The 18,203-nt window shown below is 43.8% G+C and overlaps 1 protein-coding gene across 2 annotated transcripts in view; it reads right to left on the reverse strand.

Annotated features, from left to right (window-relative positions):
* The window catches only part of RP1 (RP1 axonemal microtubule associated), a 325,691-nt gene that overhangs the window by 232,989 nt on the left and 74,499 nt on the right, over positions 1–18,203 (reverse strand). For both annotated transcript variants that reach the window (XM_075920696.2, XM_025183398.3), the window contains 7 exons: positions 16,441–16,573; positions 11,656–11,807; positions 10,949–11,027; positions 5,816–5,891; positions 3,756–3,832; positions 3,624–3,655; positions 2,987–3,116 (listed from right to left, as the gene is read on the reverse strand). In XM_075920696.2, the coding sequence (XP_075776811.2) occupies positions 2,987–3,116; positions 3,624–3,655; positions 3,756–3,832; positions 5,816–5,891; positions 10,949–11,027; positions 11,656–11,807; positions 16,441–16,573 (679 nt within the window). The remainder of the gene's footprint in view (positions 1–2,986; positions 3,117–3,623; positions 3,656–3,755; positions 3,833–5,815; positions 5,892–10,948; positions 11,028–11,655; positions 11,808–16,440; positions 16,574–18,203) is intronic.

Consider the following 18,203-nt stretch of genomic DNA (forward strand, 5'->3'; position numbering starts at 1 on the left):
AATCTGAAGATCGATAGAGAGATAGATTTTTATTTATTATTCGTAAAAACAAATTTTGTAGCATGGCTCTGAATTTCCAAATTCTTCAGATTAACCTCTTCCATGATGCCTCCAAAACCCTTGACAACGGTTATTGCATTGGCAGTGACAGTTGTTTATTTATTATGCTTACAACAATAACATTGCCAATAGAAGAACACAAAATAGGTCCCTGTTGTATCTCATTATATATTTAGGGAGAAATTCTCAACCCAATTCTGGCATCTGTGAACCTGGTAATAGGGCTGGAGCATCTCTAGACCCGTATCGTAAGGGAAGGATTTCTGTAGCATAGGCAATATGGAAGGCAATTCCCAGCAGGTGCTGGGGCGAAAGGTGTGTCTGAGGCCGGGCGCAGCACACAGCACTACTGAGATTCCAGGCATCACTGTTAGGGTTGCCAGGTATCCGGTATTGAACCAGACAGTCCAGTATCTGGACTTTGTGACTGGTAAACAAATTGAGAAAATACCGGACATATAAATGTCTGGTAGTTTCTAAGGGTATGTCTACACTACCCCGCTAGTTCGAACTAGGAGGGTAATGTATGCATACCGCACTTGCTAATGAAGCCCGGGATTTGAATTTCCCGGGCTTCATTAGCATAAGCGGGGAGCCGCCATTTTTAAATCCCCGCTGCTTCGAACCCCGTGCAGCGCGGCTACACGGGGCTCGAACTAGGTAGTTCGGACTAGGTTCCTATTCCGAACTACCATTACTCCTCGTGAAACGAGGTGTACCGGTAGTTCGGAATAGGCACCCTAGTCCGAACTACCTAGTTCGAGCCCCGTGTAGCCGCGCTGCACGGGGTTCGAAGCAGCGGGGATTTAAAAATGGCGGCTCCCCGCTTATGCTAATGAAGCCTGGGAAATTCAAATCCCGGGCTTCATTAGCAAGTGCGGTATGCATACATTACCCTCCTAGTTCGAACTAGGAGGGTAGTGTAGACATACCCTAAGTAAGTAAGTTTCTCTGCTTTTCCCGGGCCCGGTTTGGCACCCAATGGAAGCCCGCTCGGGACACGTGGCAATTAAAGGGGCCACAACCTCTCATTTCGGCCCAACCTCCCTAATCTCCCCCCCTCCAGGTCTCCATGGTTACTCCCCGGTGCTTTTTTTTTTTAGCTCGATAAATTTTTATCGAATTTTTGCCCGGTATTTTTTTTAAACCATCTGGCAACCATAGTCACTGTGGCTCCTAGAGAGGCTGTTATAACTCAAACAGGGCCCAGGGCCCCATTATTTCAAGACCTCTCTCATCTCTGGAGCAGCCCACGACTGGGCGGGTGCTAGGCGATTGCTACTGTATCCCCTCCTTCCTGAGCTGAGAGTTCGGTGCTGTGCTCCTTAGAGCACAGTGTTTAGTGCTTTTGCTCTGTGAAGACTTAATCCCTAACTGGGGCCTCTGCCACTGTACAAATAAACACATAAATAACATTGTACTCTCCCTAAATGCATACAACTCCCACTCAGAGTAATAAATACACTGAGTCAAACTGGTGTAATTCCACTGTGCCACTTCTCTCCCAGAGGCCTTTTCTATCACTTGATGGGCCCACTGGCAGTGCAAGTTGCTACTCAGAGTGGTAGAATCTGGCCTGGAGATTTTTATCTATTGACTAATTTTGTTTAATTCATAATAAAACAGACCCGATGCAACCTGCTGTTTAGTAGTTAAAAAGTACGTATATTCATTCCGTGAAACAAGGGTGTATTCACTGTTCGCCTGGTTAAACTATTGTTTTAATTACATCAACTAAATTCACGGTGATCATCTCATACGCGAGGACATCTTGCATGCTGGCAGTGTTCTTACATGCCAGAATCAAAACTACAGCTCAAAATATAACAACAACAATGGCACTGCTCTACCTGCTTCCGGTAAAATATCCTGGAACATTAACAATCCATCAGCCAAATCCTCAATTGATGTAAATTTCCATTACTCCATCAAAAGCACTGGTGCTACCCTGATTTACATGATTTGAGGAGATGGTCCCAACTTACTAATACATTTTTCTGTTTTGTCCCACCAACATTTGAAAGGAATGTGTGAGGGTAGAGATGGGTTCTTCATACCAAGAAGCATATGCAGATACATACCTTCATTTCATATCACAATTGTGCTACCTGAGTACTCCATTTACAGGGCCATTTGCAGTAACTGTGTGAGCAGTTGTGGTACCTGCATGATTACACACTGACTGAGAATACTACTCACTGAAAAGTAGAAGAATTAAATGGAAGGAAGATGCTATAAATGTAATGTGTCTATATGTTTAAAAACTTCCATACGGAAGTCCACATATAAGCAGAATGGAAAGTGTACACAGATACAGTAGTTGCAGTGAAAGAAACAGCAGTATACATTTGGATTCTGCATGCACAGCAATTACGTACGCTGTGGTATCATGTGGAATTGAATCAAACATAATCCATCAGTCAAAGCCATAGTGTTAAAAATTGAATAGATTTGCTTATTGCCTCTGTGCAGACTAAGGGTATGTCTACACTAAACACCCTAGTTCAAACTAGGGTGGCTAATGTAGTCATTCGAACTTGCAAATGAAGCCCGGGATTAAAATATCCCGGGCTTTATTTGCATGTTCCCGGGCACCGCCATTTTTAAATGCCCGGTAGTTCAAACTCCGTGCCCACGGCTACACGTGGCACGGGCTAGGTAGTTTGAACTAAAGCCCCTAATTCGGACTACCGTTCCTCCTCATTGCAATTAGGGGCTTTAGTGAGATGTTCTTTTACAACAAAACCATGTGGCTTTTGCCATTAGTAGTTTTCAACAATTCCTGGAGTAAGCGCATTCATGACTGTCATCCTCTTCTCCTGTGAGAATTAACTTTGTATCATATACATGAAATCCACAATGATCTGGCGATGCCTTCCTTCCTCATGCTGTTCACCCACACATCCCCACCTGACAAATATTTTACCATATTTGTCCTTCTTGTCACCAAGTGCATCAACGGTGCCATCTGGACTGAGGCGTATGAAACCACGGGTGAGCCTGCTGTAGAACTGAAGAGTGTTGCCTTTCTGAAACTTCCATCCTTCAGCAGCCCACTAGTTATATTTTTAAAAGAAGGAAGAAATGAGCCTTTGTGAAAAGATACAGGAAAAAAACTTTACATACAGAAAAAATAGTGATCTGATTTTCCCTAAAAAAAGACATTGTGTATTAGGGATGGCAAACCTCAGGCCTTGGGGGCTGGATGTGGTCCCTAGCTTGCCTGGATCTGGCCCAAGAGGCTCAGGGCTCCCCCTACCAGCACTGGGGAGCCCATGTTGGTGCTCCAGCTCCCCCCTCCCCCAACCCCCACTGCCCCACCTCAGGACTGGAGCACACAAAATCTAATAGGCTGGGCCCTCTAGGCTCTGGTGTGCAAGGGGAATGTGAGGCGTGTCTTCCTTTTTACTTCTCAATCCAGAGCCCCCAATCCACTTGCTTCTTACTTGTGTGTGGCCCTCAATTGATTTTTCTGTGGGTCAGCAGCCCACAACCCAAAAAAAGGTTCCTCACCCCTGTTGTATACTGTCAAATCAATTTTTTAAAAAAGAAAAAGTCTTTACATTTTCTGCTTTCTTGAGTTCCAGCTCTTGCCCTGCAGAGATAGAGAGAAGGTGATCAGTTTATGTGGCCTGGTCTTTCTTTGGCACAGCCGCAGAGACAATGCACTCTCGTCTGCATTGTTTTAGGCTTACCTGCGGAGAAGGTGGTGGTGTCAGCAAGGTTTAGTTCTCTTACAATTTTACCATCTTCTTCCCCTTGATCTAGCCACCTTTGACGAAACACGGAGCTCATTACGATTCTGTAGTTTTGATCTCAAAGCCAGCAATATTTGACACAATTTTTACATATTTATTGCATTTTAATATTTTGTGAACTGAGGCCCTGACCCAGCAAAGCACTTAAGCATATGCTTAACTTTAAGCAGGAGAGAATTCCCACTGACTTCAGTGGGACTGCTCAGTTTTTTAAGGTTATATGTGTGCTTATGTGCTTTTCTCGGTCAGGGTCTAAAAGCACAAGCCAGCCTGATTATGTGGAGATCTCAACTAGCAATCCGAAGTTAGGGATCAGTAATAGCAGATCCACTGCCCACCCTTTCTGCTTTGAAAAGGCCACTGCAGTGAGCCAAGCTGTACAGATCTCTAAAATTACCTCTCATGAAGCAAATTTATTGCAGGCTAAATAAATAACCGTCCTGCCCATGCCATCCAATCCAGGTATGAACAATGCCATAGAAAATAATAATAAAAAAGTTCTTTTCTCTTTTCACTTATGCTGCATAAAGTAGAGCTCACACAATTAAAATCAAAGGCGCTGAACCACTGTAAAAGTGATGTCAGTGAGAGGTGTATCTGGTCCTACCACCCCACATGGGATTTTTTTGGTGCCAAACAGATTTGAACCATCCCTGAATTATTTATTAAACTAGCATTGTATTTCAAGCTCCCTCTGTAGCAGTTCATCTCACTTACAGTACTGAATCAGAATTAGGTCACGCAAAGACGTGGTGCTATATCAGATGGGCAGAAAGCCCACACGCACACATAAATCAATTTCAGGATGCACATCAATCACTCAAAGCTGTCTTGAGCCCTTATTTATTCACTGGTAGAAATGAAAGAAGGACACCGCCGCCAGTGCCATTGGCAAGCTGTAGCTGGATTCCTACGTGACTGGACTTTGCCAATTCTTAATATTTATACTGATTTTTATTATCGCTGTCCATAAGCCGTTTGTGATTTAATGAGGCCTGAGCAAAGGAGTCGCAGATTCAGAGTGGAAGAGGCCACAGGAGAAGCAGCAGGGAAATAGGGATTGCTTCCAGCTCTGCTGCTGCTCAGTGATAGGTAGACAGGGAAAGGACCAGCCACTCAGAGACACATCAGTGATGGCAATATCTTGAGAACCAAGAGGCTGATCCTCAGACTATTGAAGGAAATGGCAAAGCTACCATTGATGTCATCAATAGTGCAGAATTACCCTTAAAGAGAGAACAACCCAGCCAACCAAAAAGTGTTGCCGTGGAGAGCAGAGCAGAGCAGCTGATGTCAGATCCAAAGTGTTGGATGAGAGGAATGTTCCAGTCAGCAGCTCCTGAAGGTTTTAGCAGATGTGGGCTGGAGACTCCTAATACAGAACTTTTCAATGCTCAGTCAATGGTGAAGTGTATCCCAGGTCTGAAGTGATCAGATAGGCTACGTCTACACTGGCATGATTTTCCGGAAATGCTTTTAACGGAAAAGTTTTCCATTAAAAACATTTTCGGAAAAGCGCGTCTAGATTGGCAGGATGCTTTTCCACAAAAGCACTTTTTGCAGAAAAGCGTCCATGGCCAATCTAGATGCGCTTTTCCGCAAAAAAGCCCCGATCGCCATTTTTGCGATCGGGGCTTTTTTGCGGAAAACAAATCTCTGCTGTCTAGACTTTTGCCCGAACAAGAGCAGCATAGTATTTCCACAAAAGCACTGACAATCTTACATGAGATCGTCAGTGCTTTTGCGGAAAATCAAGCGGCCGGTGTTGACAGCTGGCAAGTTTTTCCGCAAAAGCAGATGATTTTGCGGAAAAACTTGCCAGTCTAGACACAGCCATAGTGTTACCCTTGTATGGTTGTTTGGTAGAGCATGTAAAAGGAGTTGGGCATCTCAGTCAAATCTCAGGGGACAAGCACCTCCCAGAATTACCTCTGAGTGAAGAAATCACAAATAACTAGTTATTATTACCTCATAACGCATTTAAAAACACCACCAACCTGTGACACAGAAAAGAATAATCCATATCTATGACAGGATCCTTGACTGCAATCTTCTCCAGAAACCATCCATTTCCTAAGGATCAATTAAAAACAAAGCACATCCTAAAATGAAAACTTACTCTGTGCCTGTATGTACATATATACATGGTCTCTCTCTCTCTCTCTCAAACACACACACACACACACACACACACACACACTCATATATTTTGCCAGATTCCCATTTAAACTATTCCATCTTATGTCCAGGGTAACTGCACTGAATTCACAGAGCTCCATCAATGTCAACCCAGTTGAAGTAAAATCAAAATCAGACCCAGTAACTTCAAACACAAATAAAGATGACATCAGCAATGTGCCAGGAGGTACTCCCTGATACAGCCATACTCATCATCATCCTGTAACTGCAGTAAGGTCCTTGACATGGGCTGATCACCTTCAGAGCAACCCCTTGTGAGCCTCCAACTCTTGCCATCAATTACCCAGTTCGGATTAGGTCAAATCTTATTGTCCCTTCCTACAGAGTCTGGTTTATTAATTCTTTCTACCCAGTGTATCTCACCATTTTAGTCACTCAAGTTCTTATGCTCTCTGTATCCATATAACTGTCCTGGCAGGTTTTTCTTGCCCCTGTTCGGGAGCCTTCCCATCCCAGTCCCGTTCTTGGAGCTCAGTTGTAATTCAAACTGCCAGTCCTTCAAGACAGAGTCCCCCACACAGCTCTCTGGTATGGAGCTGGGATTGTAACAGGTCCTGCAAGTCGGTAGCCAGCTTCTCCTTCAGCTAGACCCTTTTCCCCAATTAGTGCTTGGGGTCAGCAGGCAGCCGTCTCCTGTTTATTAAGGGGGGAGGAAGCATACATGCTGTTCCCCTTTTTCCAAACAACTGGGATGAGCTTTAGAGGAAGAGGAACTTTGTTCCCCACTGCTCTAGACTCCTGGTTCTGGGTACTTAAGAAAACAGTAACAGGATTTCCTCCCCAAACACTATCTAGACCAAAGACAACTTGCTCTTGACCAATATCTCCTAGGTCTTTGAATACCAAACCTCCCAAAAACTAAGTGGGCCATGCCAGGCACCACTACCCTTAGGTGGGCAGAGCTCCTCATCGCAGTATTATCTATTGTGAAGAAAGAAAGAGTCACTTTAAAACCTCTCTGTTTATAGTCCCATATTCTAGAAGCACCAGAGGTGTTAAAAGTAGATTGTTACAAGCTAGCATGGCTCCTTCCCCTCTCATTCAAAGCAATTAATTTCTGTAGTTGAGAAAACATTTTCTGAGACTTAGCTGAGTGTATGCATGGTTTGGATACAACTTTTAAAACATTAATTAGCATTGCCAGCAAAGACATTATCCATTCCCTTCAAGTCCATGGCATTAAACGGAGCAAAATATTCACTTGAGGAGTACACACTGTGAAAGACAGTGGAGTTCCACAGAATATTTTAGAAGCCCAGGAAGCTGATCGTTTAATCATTAACCAACCTGTGAGGCTCATGCTGGCAGCAAAACTAAGGAACTGTATTAACTGGCACAAAGCAGAGTGAAAAAAATTGATTGTTTGATGCTCCTGATCTTGGCACACTGCTGTTTCATCACTGCCAAACTCCACTACACAGACCTTATGCTCATGCAAAGGAAGAACTGATGAAAAAGGAGTTCATGCAAAAATGGGGACATTAAGATACAGTCAACCCTGCTATGAGCAATCATCCAAATATTAATTAAAACATTTAATTGCTTAGAAGAAGTGCTTCCAATAAAAGCAGATACGGACTGCAAGACGGCAGACATTTCCTGTGTCTCCCGCTCATTTGTCCAGCCTGTCTACTTAGACTGCAAACTTTCTAGAGCTGATAACGTCACAATATGATTTTGTACTGGGCTTAGCACAAAAAGACCCCGAGTTAGTCTAGGGTTTCTAAGCATCACTGTAATACAAATAGATAAACAAATTCATAATCATAATAATCATAATAATGGTGTAGTCTCTAAAGATGGGGTTGCATATTAAATACTGTCTCTGAAAAACCTATAAGAGGTTGTCTGGAGGACCGGGAAAGTCAAGAATTTTCCCCCACAGAGGGTTTCTCTTGAGCCATTTTCCCTTCTAACCCTGTGATTCTTAGAGATTTATACTTTGGAAAAGGAATTGTTGGGGGGTGAGGCTACTCACTGCTGGTCTCCCTTCCAGTTGACAGCCTAGTTCAATAATAGCTATTTAATCATTAATTGGGTTCTTTCACAGCAATTTAGCAGAAGCCATCAAAGGGATGCAGAGCAAACATCACAGCTCCCAATCATGACTTTCCTTGGTTTCCATGTGAAAAAAATCTGAGCGCAAAGTGGGAATAGTACAATGGAAAAAGACATCTCATCTAACCTGCTCTACCACTCCTCTCTTAAAAGGTCACCATGCTCTTTACTTGCAGAGTTCCAGGCAAGAGGCATCTGTGCAAGGCCAATGAATGAGGGTATGTCTACACTACAAAGTTAGTTCGAACTAACGGACGTTAGTTCGAACTAACTTTAATAGGTGCTACACTAGCGCTCCGCTAGTTCGAATTTGAATCGAACTAGCGGAGCGCTTAGTTCGAACTAGGTAAACCTCATTTTACGAGGACTAACGCCTAGTTCGAACTAGCTAGTTCGAACTAAGGGCTGTGTAGCCCTTTAGTTCGAACTAGTGGGAGGCTAGCCCTCCCCAGGTTTCCCTGGTGGCCACTCTGGCCAACACCAGGGAAACTCTATGCCCCCCTCCCGGCCCCGGACCCCTTAAAGGGGCACGGGCTGGCTACGGTGCCTGTGCCAGGTGCAAGCCTGCCAGCACCCAGCTAGCAGACCCTGCACCTGGCACGGCACAGAGCCACCCACCCGATGCCCCCCAGCCCACCCCCTCTTGCCGGGACCAGGCTGGCGGCTCCCGGGAGCTTGCCCTGGACCGCAAGAGGCGGGCACCTTCCTGGGCTAGTGCGGACATCGTGGACCTCGTCCACGATCTCCGCACTAGGCACAGGAAAGTGGCCGTCTAGGGCAGGAGAGCTGCCAGCCTGGTCACCCAGGACCAGGTGTGCATGAAAATCAAGGGGGTCCACTGAGACCCCCGACACTGAGCCCTGAGCTTACAATGGCCGTCCTGGGTCAGACCAAAGGTCCATCTAGCCCAGTAGCCTGTCTGCCAACAGCGGCCAACCCTAGGGACCCTGGAGGGGATGGACCGAAGACAATGACCAAGCCATTTGTCTCGTGCCATCCCTCTCCAGCCTTCCACAAACTTTGGGCAGGGACACCACTCCTACCCTCTGGCTAATAGGACTCCATGGCCCCAACCTCCATGACTTTATCTCACTTCCCTTTAAACTCTGTTCTAGTTGTAGCCTTCACAGCCTCCTGCAGCAAGGAGTTCCGCAGGTTAACTATTTGCTTTGTCAAGAAGAACAACTTTCCCTTACTAGTTTCAAGCCTGATACCCATTCCTTTCCTTTGGTGTCCTCTAGTCCTTCTTTATGGGAACTCAGGAAGAACTTTTCTGAATGCACCCTCTCCACCCAACCCCTGCTTTTAGAGACCTCTATCCTGTCCCCTCTCCGTCTCCTCTTTTCTAAGCTGAACAGTCCCAGTCTCTGTAGCCTTTCTTCATCTGGGACCTGTTCCCAACCCCTGATCATGTTAGTTGCCCTCCCCTCTCCCAGCCTTTCTCTTCCCCTCTCCCACCTCCTTTTCCCAGTCCCCCCCAGTTTTGTTCAATAAAGACAGAGTCAATGTTGGAAGAAACGTTATCTTTATTTTGTACATCAATAAGAAGGGGGGCTAGGGAAGGGTAAGTGGAAGGAGGTGAGGGAGGAATGGGGTACGAGCCCCCGATGGGGAGGACTGGGCTGGCTCTGCGGGCTTCTGGGGGTGGAAGCTCTCCTGTAGCCCCCCAATTACTCCCTCTCCCCAGATGGCAGCCTGCGGCAAGTGCAGCCGGGCTGATGGCCGAGTGGTGTGATGTGCCCAGTGTGGGCACTCAGGGCACTCCAAGCCAGAACTTCTTTGCAAGCGGGGCACCCCTTAGAACTGTGTGTCCGGGGTGGGGGTCGGGACCCTTTAAGCGCAGCCCTCGGCTAGCCTGAGACAGCATCTCCATGCTCTAAGTCCTCCTTTTATGCCCTGCCGGCACTGCTTCCGGCCATCCTTAAGCCCTGTCCAGAGTCCACTCAATGTGGACTTACTAGTTCGAACTAGCAAAACGCTAGTTCGAACTAGTTTTTAGTTCTAGATGCGTTAGTTCGAACTAGCTTAGTTCGAATTAACTAATTCGAACTAAGTTAGTTCGAACTAGCGCTGTAGTGTAGACGTACCCTGAGAGACACATTGTGTGTGTACAGAAGTGCCTCTTCTCCCCTTCCACATGGAGAGGGGTTGGGATGTTCTCTGCAAGTACATTATGTGGGATGATCTAGCAATGAGTGATGAGGGGAATCAAGAGAGAAGGGAAGTTTAACTGTATTTCTGCCTGTGTCTAAAATATCAAGACAGAATAAATGGACACCTCTACACAACACTGTGGCCCAGACTGTCTGGCATTAATCAAACTACAGAGTTTGATATTCAAGGGTCAAATATATCCAAGTCTTGTGATCACAGGCAATTTTGTTCATAACCCATATTTCCATTAATGGTGTGTACAATGCCAAGCACAATGCACCCCAAATCCCTGCTTGGAACTTTTCAGGTACAGCTGCAATTCATATAATAATGATGCTAATACATTTTATTTACAGCAATAGCCCACCTCTGGTAGACTTACAGTGTATAGACTGTACAATGAAATATTCAAAGTGAAGAAGAGACAAACAAATGCAGTGTTTCAAAGGGGAATGACAGAACTAGAATGTTCGGTACTCTTTTTTTAAATAACTTTTTAATACAATTATCTGGATTATAATAGAAGGTTAAGGAAGATTATTTGGAATTTGTGATGGTCCCAAACTGTGACCTTTTCATTTTAATGGTTGGTATTCTTTTACCTCACCCCATAAAATAACTTGGTCAGAGTATTTCATATGAACATTTTACAAATATCTACTCTAATTTCACAGAAATCTGTGCTCAGTATTTAATTACTATATGTAGCAATTTCTGACCTGATCCAAGTCCATTGTGTCCTATAACAATCTTGTACAAAGTTCCAAGGTTCACAGCTTCAAGTTGAAAGATGTCAGTCTGCAAATCACCCAAGAAAAGTACAATTAGATCTCAAAACCAAGAACTCCCTATGCCACGGGCCCCATAAAACCTACTATATAAAACCTATACAACTCTTCTATGAAGTACAAGCATCCCAATATGCTCTATGAAATAATGTATACTGATGTCAAAGCAGACAAGCAAAACCGGTTTCCAGGAACAATTATTATAATTAAAGAACTAATCCTGATCACTATGTTGGTGTGTGTAGTCTAACTCAAAACACCACAATTACTAGAGTGAGGTTAAAGACCAAAGTTTAGTAAACAAAACAATTGCATATTGTAATGTAACTTAGTAACAGACTATAATCAAATCTGTATTTTATTCAAGTTATTTCTTCTCTCCATATATATTCTTTAAATAATTAAGAACTTTAAAGAACGGTATACACTTTACCTTTAAAATAATTATGTATTATAATTTCCCCCAAAATGTCAATGGAAATGTTTAAAAATAAGTTTGGTTTAATTGTGTAGATTTTCTATGAACTTTGCAGTGTACTCGGGATCTTTGCTAGGGAAACTCCCACCTTGGCCTGTAACAGGTAAAGAGCTAGAAAGGACAGACAAATGGATCGGCACCTTTGCTTCTTCTCACTCACTTGTCCTTTTAGAAATTTCCTAGGATTCTTTGACTTAAGTAGCTGTCTGGAGCCTGTATCACCTTCTTCCCCGTGGATGCAAATATAAACATCAGCTTCCGTTCCAGCATTCCACAGCTCTCCTGTTGTCACATGCACCTCATACACAGTCACTGACATTAAAAGAAGGCAAGTTTTTAACATTACAAACACTACTCTAGTTATAGCTATATCCTGCTTTGTAAAGCAGAGTGACTATGCAGTATAAATACATCTGTATCATGGATCCACTACCATATACTTTTCAGTTAATTAAAAATTCAATTTAATATTAAGTAAAATGATATCCAAATTTGTTCTGATTTTGTATGTATGCTGTTTATTCCAAGCTGATCTTCTCAGTGGCAAATGCAAATTGAAGATCAGCTCTAAATGCACAATATATCTTTGTCCAACAGCACCACTTCTAGTCATTATAAAACAGAAAAGTAAACAAAGCAAATCCAAGATCAGCATCAACATAAGCAGTCAGACCACAATTATGCCAGACAGCAGCCATCAACCCTTTAAAAGCATTGGTTAAAAAATAAATTCTGGCACCAGTGTCTCCACTTTACAGCATCAAATAATGCTTCATTGCCTTAATAGTTCAGTGCTTCATGCAATAACAGTAGTCAATTATTTCTTTTTTTCATTTGATGGGGAATCTTCTTTAATCACTTTGTAAATTTTGGGAAGGGAAGAAAAGGGAAGGGCTATAAATGGAAAATGTAACACATTTAGGTGTTTAATACAAAATATGTAATATGACAAAAATAAAACTCCAAGTCAAAACACTGTTAAACTGTAGTTAATATTGGGAACAGTAACTTATGGGTTACATTTATACAGTTGTAAAGCTGAAGAAAAAAAGCGAGAGACATTAAAAACACATAATTTAAAATTAAGATTAAATAGAAAACTACAGAATTACATTCTTCAGGTATGCAAAATAGACTTAACTCTATCCTCTAGACACTGCCACCTTCCCTTCTTTGTTTTTTGTTTGGATCAAGGACATTTTCTATGGGCTTTGGGCAGTTGCTAGCTTATGATTGAGAGTATTTTAATTTAAAACAATAATTGCTCCAATTCCTGCTAGGGCCAAAGAAGTGCCAGAGCTCTAGAGGAAGATACTAGCGTGGGTGTTTGTATAAGCATGTGCTGCATACATATGTGAATGTGACCATTCTGCCACAGCTCCTCTAATCCCCTGTTTCAAAAGATGCATACTGCTTTTGCCATTTGCAGACTATAAGCTCTTCTGAACTGGGACCTTTTGTTTGTACATCTCCTAACACAACAGGGTCTAAGCATTTGTCCACACTGCAATAAAGAGGCTCCAAGTCTCCAAGTCCCATTTTACTTGGGGCTTCGGCTAAAAACAGCAATGTAACTGCTCGGGCTCAAGCTGCACCCTCTGTGTTTTGGAGCCTATACCCCAGCCTGCTGAGCCTGAACGTCTATGTTGCTCTTTTTAGCCCCACAGCACGAGCCCTGGAGCTCAATTGACGCAGGCTCTGCAGCCCGGTAGGTTTTCTTTACAGTGTAGACACATCCTAAGGTGTTACTACAATATAAGCAACAAATAATGATTCCCCTCTGCCCCTCCCCGCCCCCCGCGCAGCGAGTGCTGGTTCTAACAGCTATGTTGATGCTGTTTGCCTCCTCGGTGCAGGGTGCAGAAAATTGACCTGCAGGGTTTGTGAGAGACATGGACGATTTTGTTACTGTTGAAGTACAATAGCATCCATGCCCTTCTGCTTCTGAACAGAAACCACTGAAACATGTTTATGGGAGACGTGTGGAGGAGGAAGAATCTGCTTTCTCTTCATTCCAAACATAAAAATGGGGTAGGAAAGCCTCCTTTCCCAAGCTGTTCTGGCACCCTTCAAGCCCAATGGGACTTCGTTACCTGAGGTCGGTCGGAGTAACAGTTGCGTTAGTTCGGGAACCAGGAGAAGAGGAGAGAATCAAATACGGTTTTCCTCTCTTGCCACTGCTCTCTCAGCCATGGAGGCCAAAATCAGATGTATGAGGGGAATGAAGATTCTGTTGGTCTCAGTCCCATTTAGGAACACTTTGTGACCCAGCAGTGCTAGAGAGTAAGGCTGTATAAAGGCACTCTTAGGCAGCAGAGTGGGCAGGAATGTAGATAAGGCAGCTCTACAGTCACTACATTGTCCCCACCTCTCACAAGTAATGGTGAAGAAGGAAGAAATATCTCAGGTAGCATATACTACTGCAGGTGTTAAACTGACCTCCTTCCCCTGTGCGGCAGGGAATCTGCAAAGGAGATTGTGAATCATGGGCTGTCTCTACACTGGGCCACTTATTCCGGAAAATCAGCCGCTTTTCCGGAATAAGCTGCGAGCTGTCTACACTGGCCCTTGAATTTCCGGAAAACCAATGACGCTCTACTGTACAAAATCAGCCGCTATTCCGGAAAAACTATTCTGCTCCCGCTTGGGCATAAGTCCTTATTCCGGAACACTGTTCCGGAAAAGGGCCAGTGTAGACAACCCAGTAGTCTTTTCCAGATTGCGAAAATGGCGATCGGGGCCATTTTCCGGAAAAGTGTCTGTGGCCAATGTAGATGCGCTTTTCCGGAAAAGAGCACCGATCGCCATTTTTGCGATCGGGGCTTTTTTCCGGAAAAGACTACTGGGTTGTCTACACTGGCCCTTTTCCGGAACAGTGTTCCGGAATAAGGACTTATGCCCGAGCGGGAGCAGAATAGTTTTTCCGGAATAACGGCTGATTTTGTACAGTAGAGCGTCGTTGCTTTTCCAGAAATTCAAGGGCCAGTGTAGACAGCTCGCAGCTTATTCCGGAAAAGTGGCTGATTTTCCGGAATAAGTGGCCCAGTGTAGACACAGCCTCAGAGTATCAGGTTGAAGAGTGGCTCTTGACCCTCTCACTTTCATACAAAGTCCAATTCTCTTTATTTCTTTGGTTTACCAAATCAGCTTCTCAGAAGAGAAAAGCTATGATATCTCTTCACTGAACACTGGTAAGAAGAGAGGGGACCAGCCTTTCAGTTTTTTAGTTAAAGCAGAAAACCAAAAAGCCTTCAGCATGACCTCTGTTTTGCTCTGGTTGGCAGAAGTGTTTAGAAGCTCTTTACACTCTCTGATTTGAGAAGGAGAAATTGCCAACCATAAGATTCAGCATGAGATGGTATTTTAGGTATGCTACTAGTCTTCAAGGCATAACAAGATGAAGACTATTGGATAAACAAAATATTAATCATTTAATTGATTCCTGGATGAACTGCTTATCTATATGGAGGGAAGGGGTGGAAAACTGGGAGGGAAGGGTTAGGATCATGGAATCAAAGCTTGGATTTGCTGGGGCTAGGAAGGAAGATAAGAGGGCTGAGTCATGGGCAAAAGGAATTTAGTCTGTTTGATTTAACAATGAAATTAACATAACACTATTGCCATTGTGATTACTTTGCTTGTATGTTCCATTACTTCTAACAACATTGGTATGGAGGTAGGAGTGTACATCTAAGTAGGGGTCCCAAAGACATCTCTGCGCAGTAGATTATAAGGCCAGAAGGGATCAATCTGACCATCAAGTCTGACCTCTTGTATAACATAGGCCATGGGACCTTCCTAAATTAATTCCTTTTTGAACTACAGCATGTCTGTTAGACAAACGAGCAAGCACAGTGTCTCTGTTGCACTGGGGAGAGGGATTTAATGAGCAGCAATGGTCATACCTATTTTATGGATTTAGCCAGCAGGCCTTTTGGCATTTCTAAGCAGCAAGCATCTAATGTATGGGGATAGGACCATAGTCATGCCTGCTCTGAATCCTCATGCTCTGAAGCACTGTGGTTCATAATGGCTAGCCTTTCTACATAGTACTCCCTGACAAATTATGGCTACCAGCTATGTAGCTGTATTTGGGTGGGGGGGGGGGGCAAAAGGACAAATAATCTGTCTTTCCCCTGAAGGGCAGATCTAATTAAGATTAATTAATATGTGAGGATCCCACACAACATGCCTTTGTCATGTCCCTCTGCCTCCTTCCTTACCTTAGCTCAGCCATACCTCTGTATTATCCAGTCATCTATGCCCAGCCTATGTATGTCCCAGTGCACTACCTCCCTCGACATGCCACCTTTGGGATGTTCTCTGTTTCACCCATCTTTCACTCCCCCAATTTAAATCTGGAGTCAGCACAGATCCACTTAAATTTGTGAACATTTCAAAGCATTATTTAGCTTTAAACTGCTCTGCATGAGTGTGGTCTTTGCAGAACTCCCAGATAACAGAAAAGGAAATTATATTATTCAAATACACATGACCTTTACAAAACTGCAGTTCCCATGATATCCCCAGGAGCATTTGGAGTTTGTACATGACGGCATCATGATAGTTATATATATATTTTTGTTTCCTGATCTTCTTGATAAGTAAAAAGACAAACAAAAAAATCTGTTTTATTCACTGCAGTTTGTGTTTCCAGGTGCAGAATAAACAGGGCTGCTTAAATCTGTAAAACCGCAGTGAGATGATCCTAAGTTTAAAGGACTTATGAAATTCAGGACATTTGATCAAAGACATTTCAGGTCACCACCCTGTTACACTTCAAGCTTGGGGGCTGCATGTGCCCATCCTCCCACAAGGGAAAAGACAAGAGAGAAAAAAGGATTGCAGCTGCCAAACAATAATGAGTAACCAATGAAAAACAATCAATTGAATTCTACAGAGAGCGGTTTGTGACTTGAGTTGCCTGATGTGCCACTTCACCTACCTGGAAGTACAGGCTGGCCCCGTCGCAAAACAGGAAGCTCCCTGCAGATTTCACCATCATCTTTGTCCTGAGCCAGCCATCGGTGGGTAGGGAGAGCAAACTGTTCTCCTGAGAAAAGGTTCTGCAATTGCACCTACAAGAGCAATGACAATTATCATTTGTTTAAGTCACCTACACACCAATGCAAAGTCAGCTCTGCTAGGACAGGCTTCTCAGCTTGGGCCAACTCCTGCTCATGTCTCTTGAGCTCCACACAACTGCAGGGTTCTGTGCTAGCAGATTGTACTGCAACATCAGGGCTTAGGCTAATTACACTTTCTCATTTAAACCATCACAGGAATTGCCTTGTCCAATTTGCACCTCATTTGAAGACCCCCCAAGGCAATAGCCCCAGTGCAGAAGTGATGCAGGAATGACATAGGTAGCCCTATGCTACTTGCCTATGCAGCTTCTAATACAGAGTCCAATGAGGGAAAGAGCCATGGCTGAAACAATCAGAAGGTGCGTCTAGATTGGCAAGATTTTGCGCAAAAGTGGCTGCTTTTGTGCAAAAACTTGCCAGCTGTCTACACTGGCCGTTTGAATTTGCGCAAGAGCACTGACTTTGTAATGTACAAAATCAGTGCTTCTTGTGCAAATACTTTCAAGCTCCCACTCAGGGATAAGCCCTCTTGCTCAAGAATACTTGTGCAAGAGGGCCAGTGTAGACAGGCACCTTAATTTTTTGTGCAAGAAAGCCCGATGGCTAAAATGGCCATCAGAGCTTTCTTGCGCAAAAGCGCATCTAGATTGGCACGGATGCTTTTGCGCAAAAGCACTTTTTGTGCAAAAGCATCCTTGCCAATCTAGACGCTCTTTTGCAGAAATACTTTTAACGGAAAAACGTTTCCGTTAAAAGTATTTGTGCAAAATCATGCCAGTCTAGATGTAGCCAGAGTGTTTTGTACTCTGAGTATTCTGGGCTACAAAGCTGCACAGCAGATAGAATGATTGAGCCCTCACTGATGGACTGCTTCCTAAAAGCTGTGGTGAGCTGAGGTTTTGCTCCAGCTGTTTTCATTTAAGATGAAACCAGGTAAATAGACAAAACAGACTGCAAGGCAAGAATCAACAGAGTACACGGACATGCCATTGATTTTAATTAAGATCTACCAGCTTGCATATGCAGAGGCAAGATGAGGAGGAAAGAAAGAGCCCAAATACCATTTTTTGTTTTTGGCCTGGTTTCTTTAGTCTCTCATTTGAAATAGATGTACCACACAGAAAGCAGACTGTGTAGTCTGTTCACAGAGGCCGATGGAGGGCCAACACCTGTAGGTTCACTCAGGGTTCAGATTATATGAGACTCAAATCGATAAGTATATCAATAACCCTAACATGGATGGCAGCTGCCCTCCTCTTCTAACACCAGCCCTTCAAAAAATTAGCTTAAAGAGGGCTGGTGGCCTGCCCCTCCAGCCTTTTCTAGTGTTTTAATGGTTCATAGAATCATAGAATCATAGAATAATAGGACTGGAAGGGACCTCAAGAGGTCATCGAGTCCAGCCCCCCGCCCTCAAGGCAGGACCAAGCTCCACCTACACCATCCCTGACAGATGTCTATCTAACCTGTTCTTAAATATCTCCAGAGAGGAAGATTCCACCACCTCCCTTGGCAATTTATTCCAATATTTGACCACCCTGACAGTTAGGAATTTTTTCCTAATGTCCAATCTAAACCTCCCTTGCTGCACTTTAAGCCCATTACTCCTTGTCCTGTCCTC

The sequence above is a fragment of the Pelodiscus sinensis genome, chromosome 2 (assembly GCF_052426305.1).
Source record: "Pelodiscus sinensis isolate ZL-2025 chromosome 2, ASM5242630v1, whole genome shotgun sequence".
Classification (NCBI taxonomy): domain Eukaryota; kingdom Metazoa; phylum Chordata; order Testudines; family Trionychidae; genus Pelodiscus; species Pelodiscus sinensis.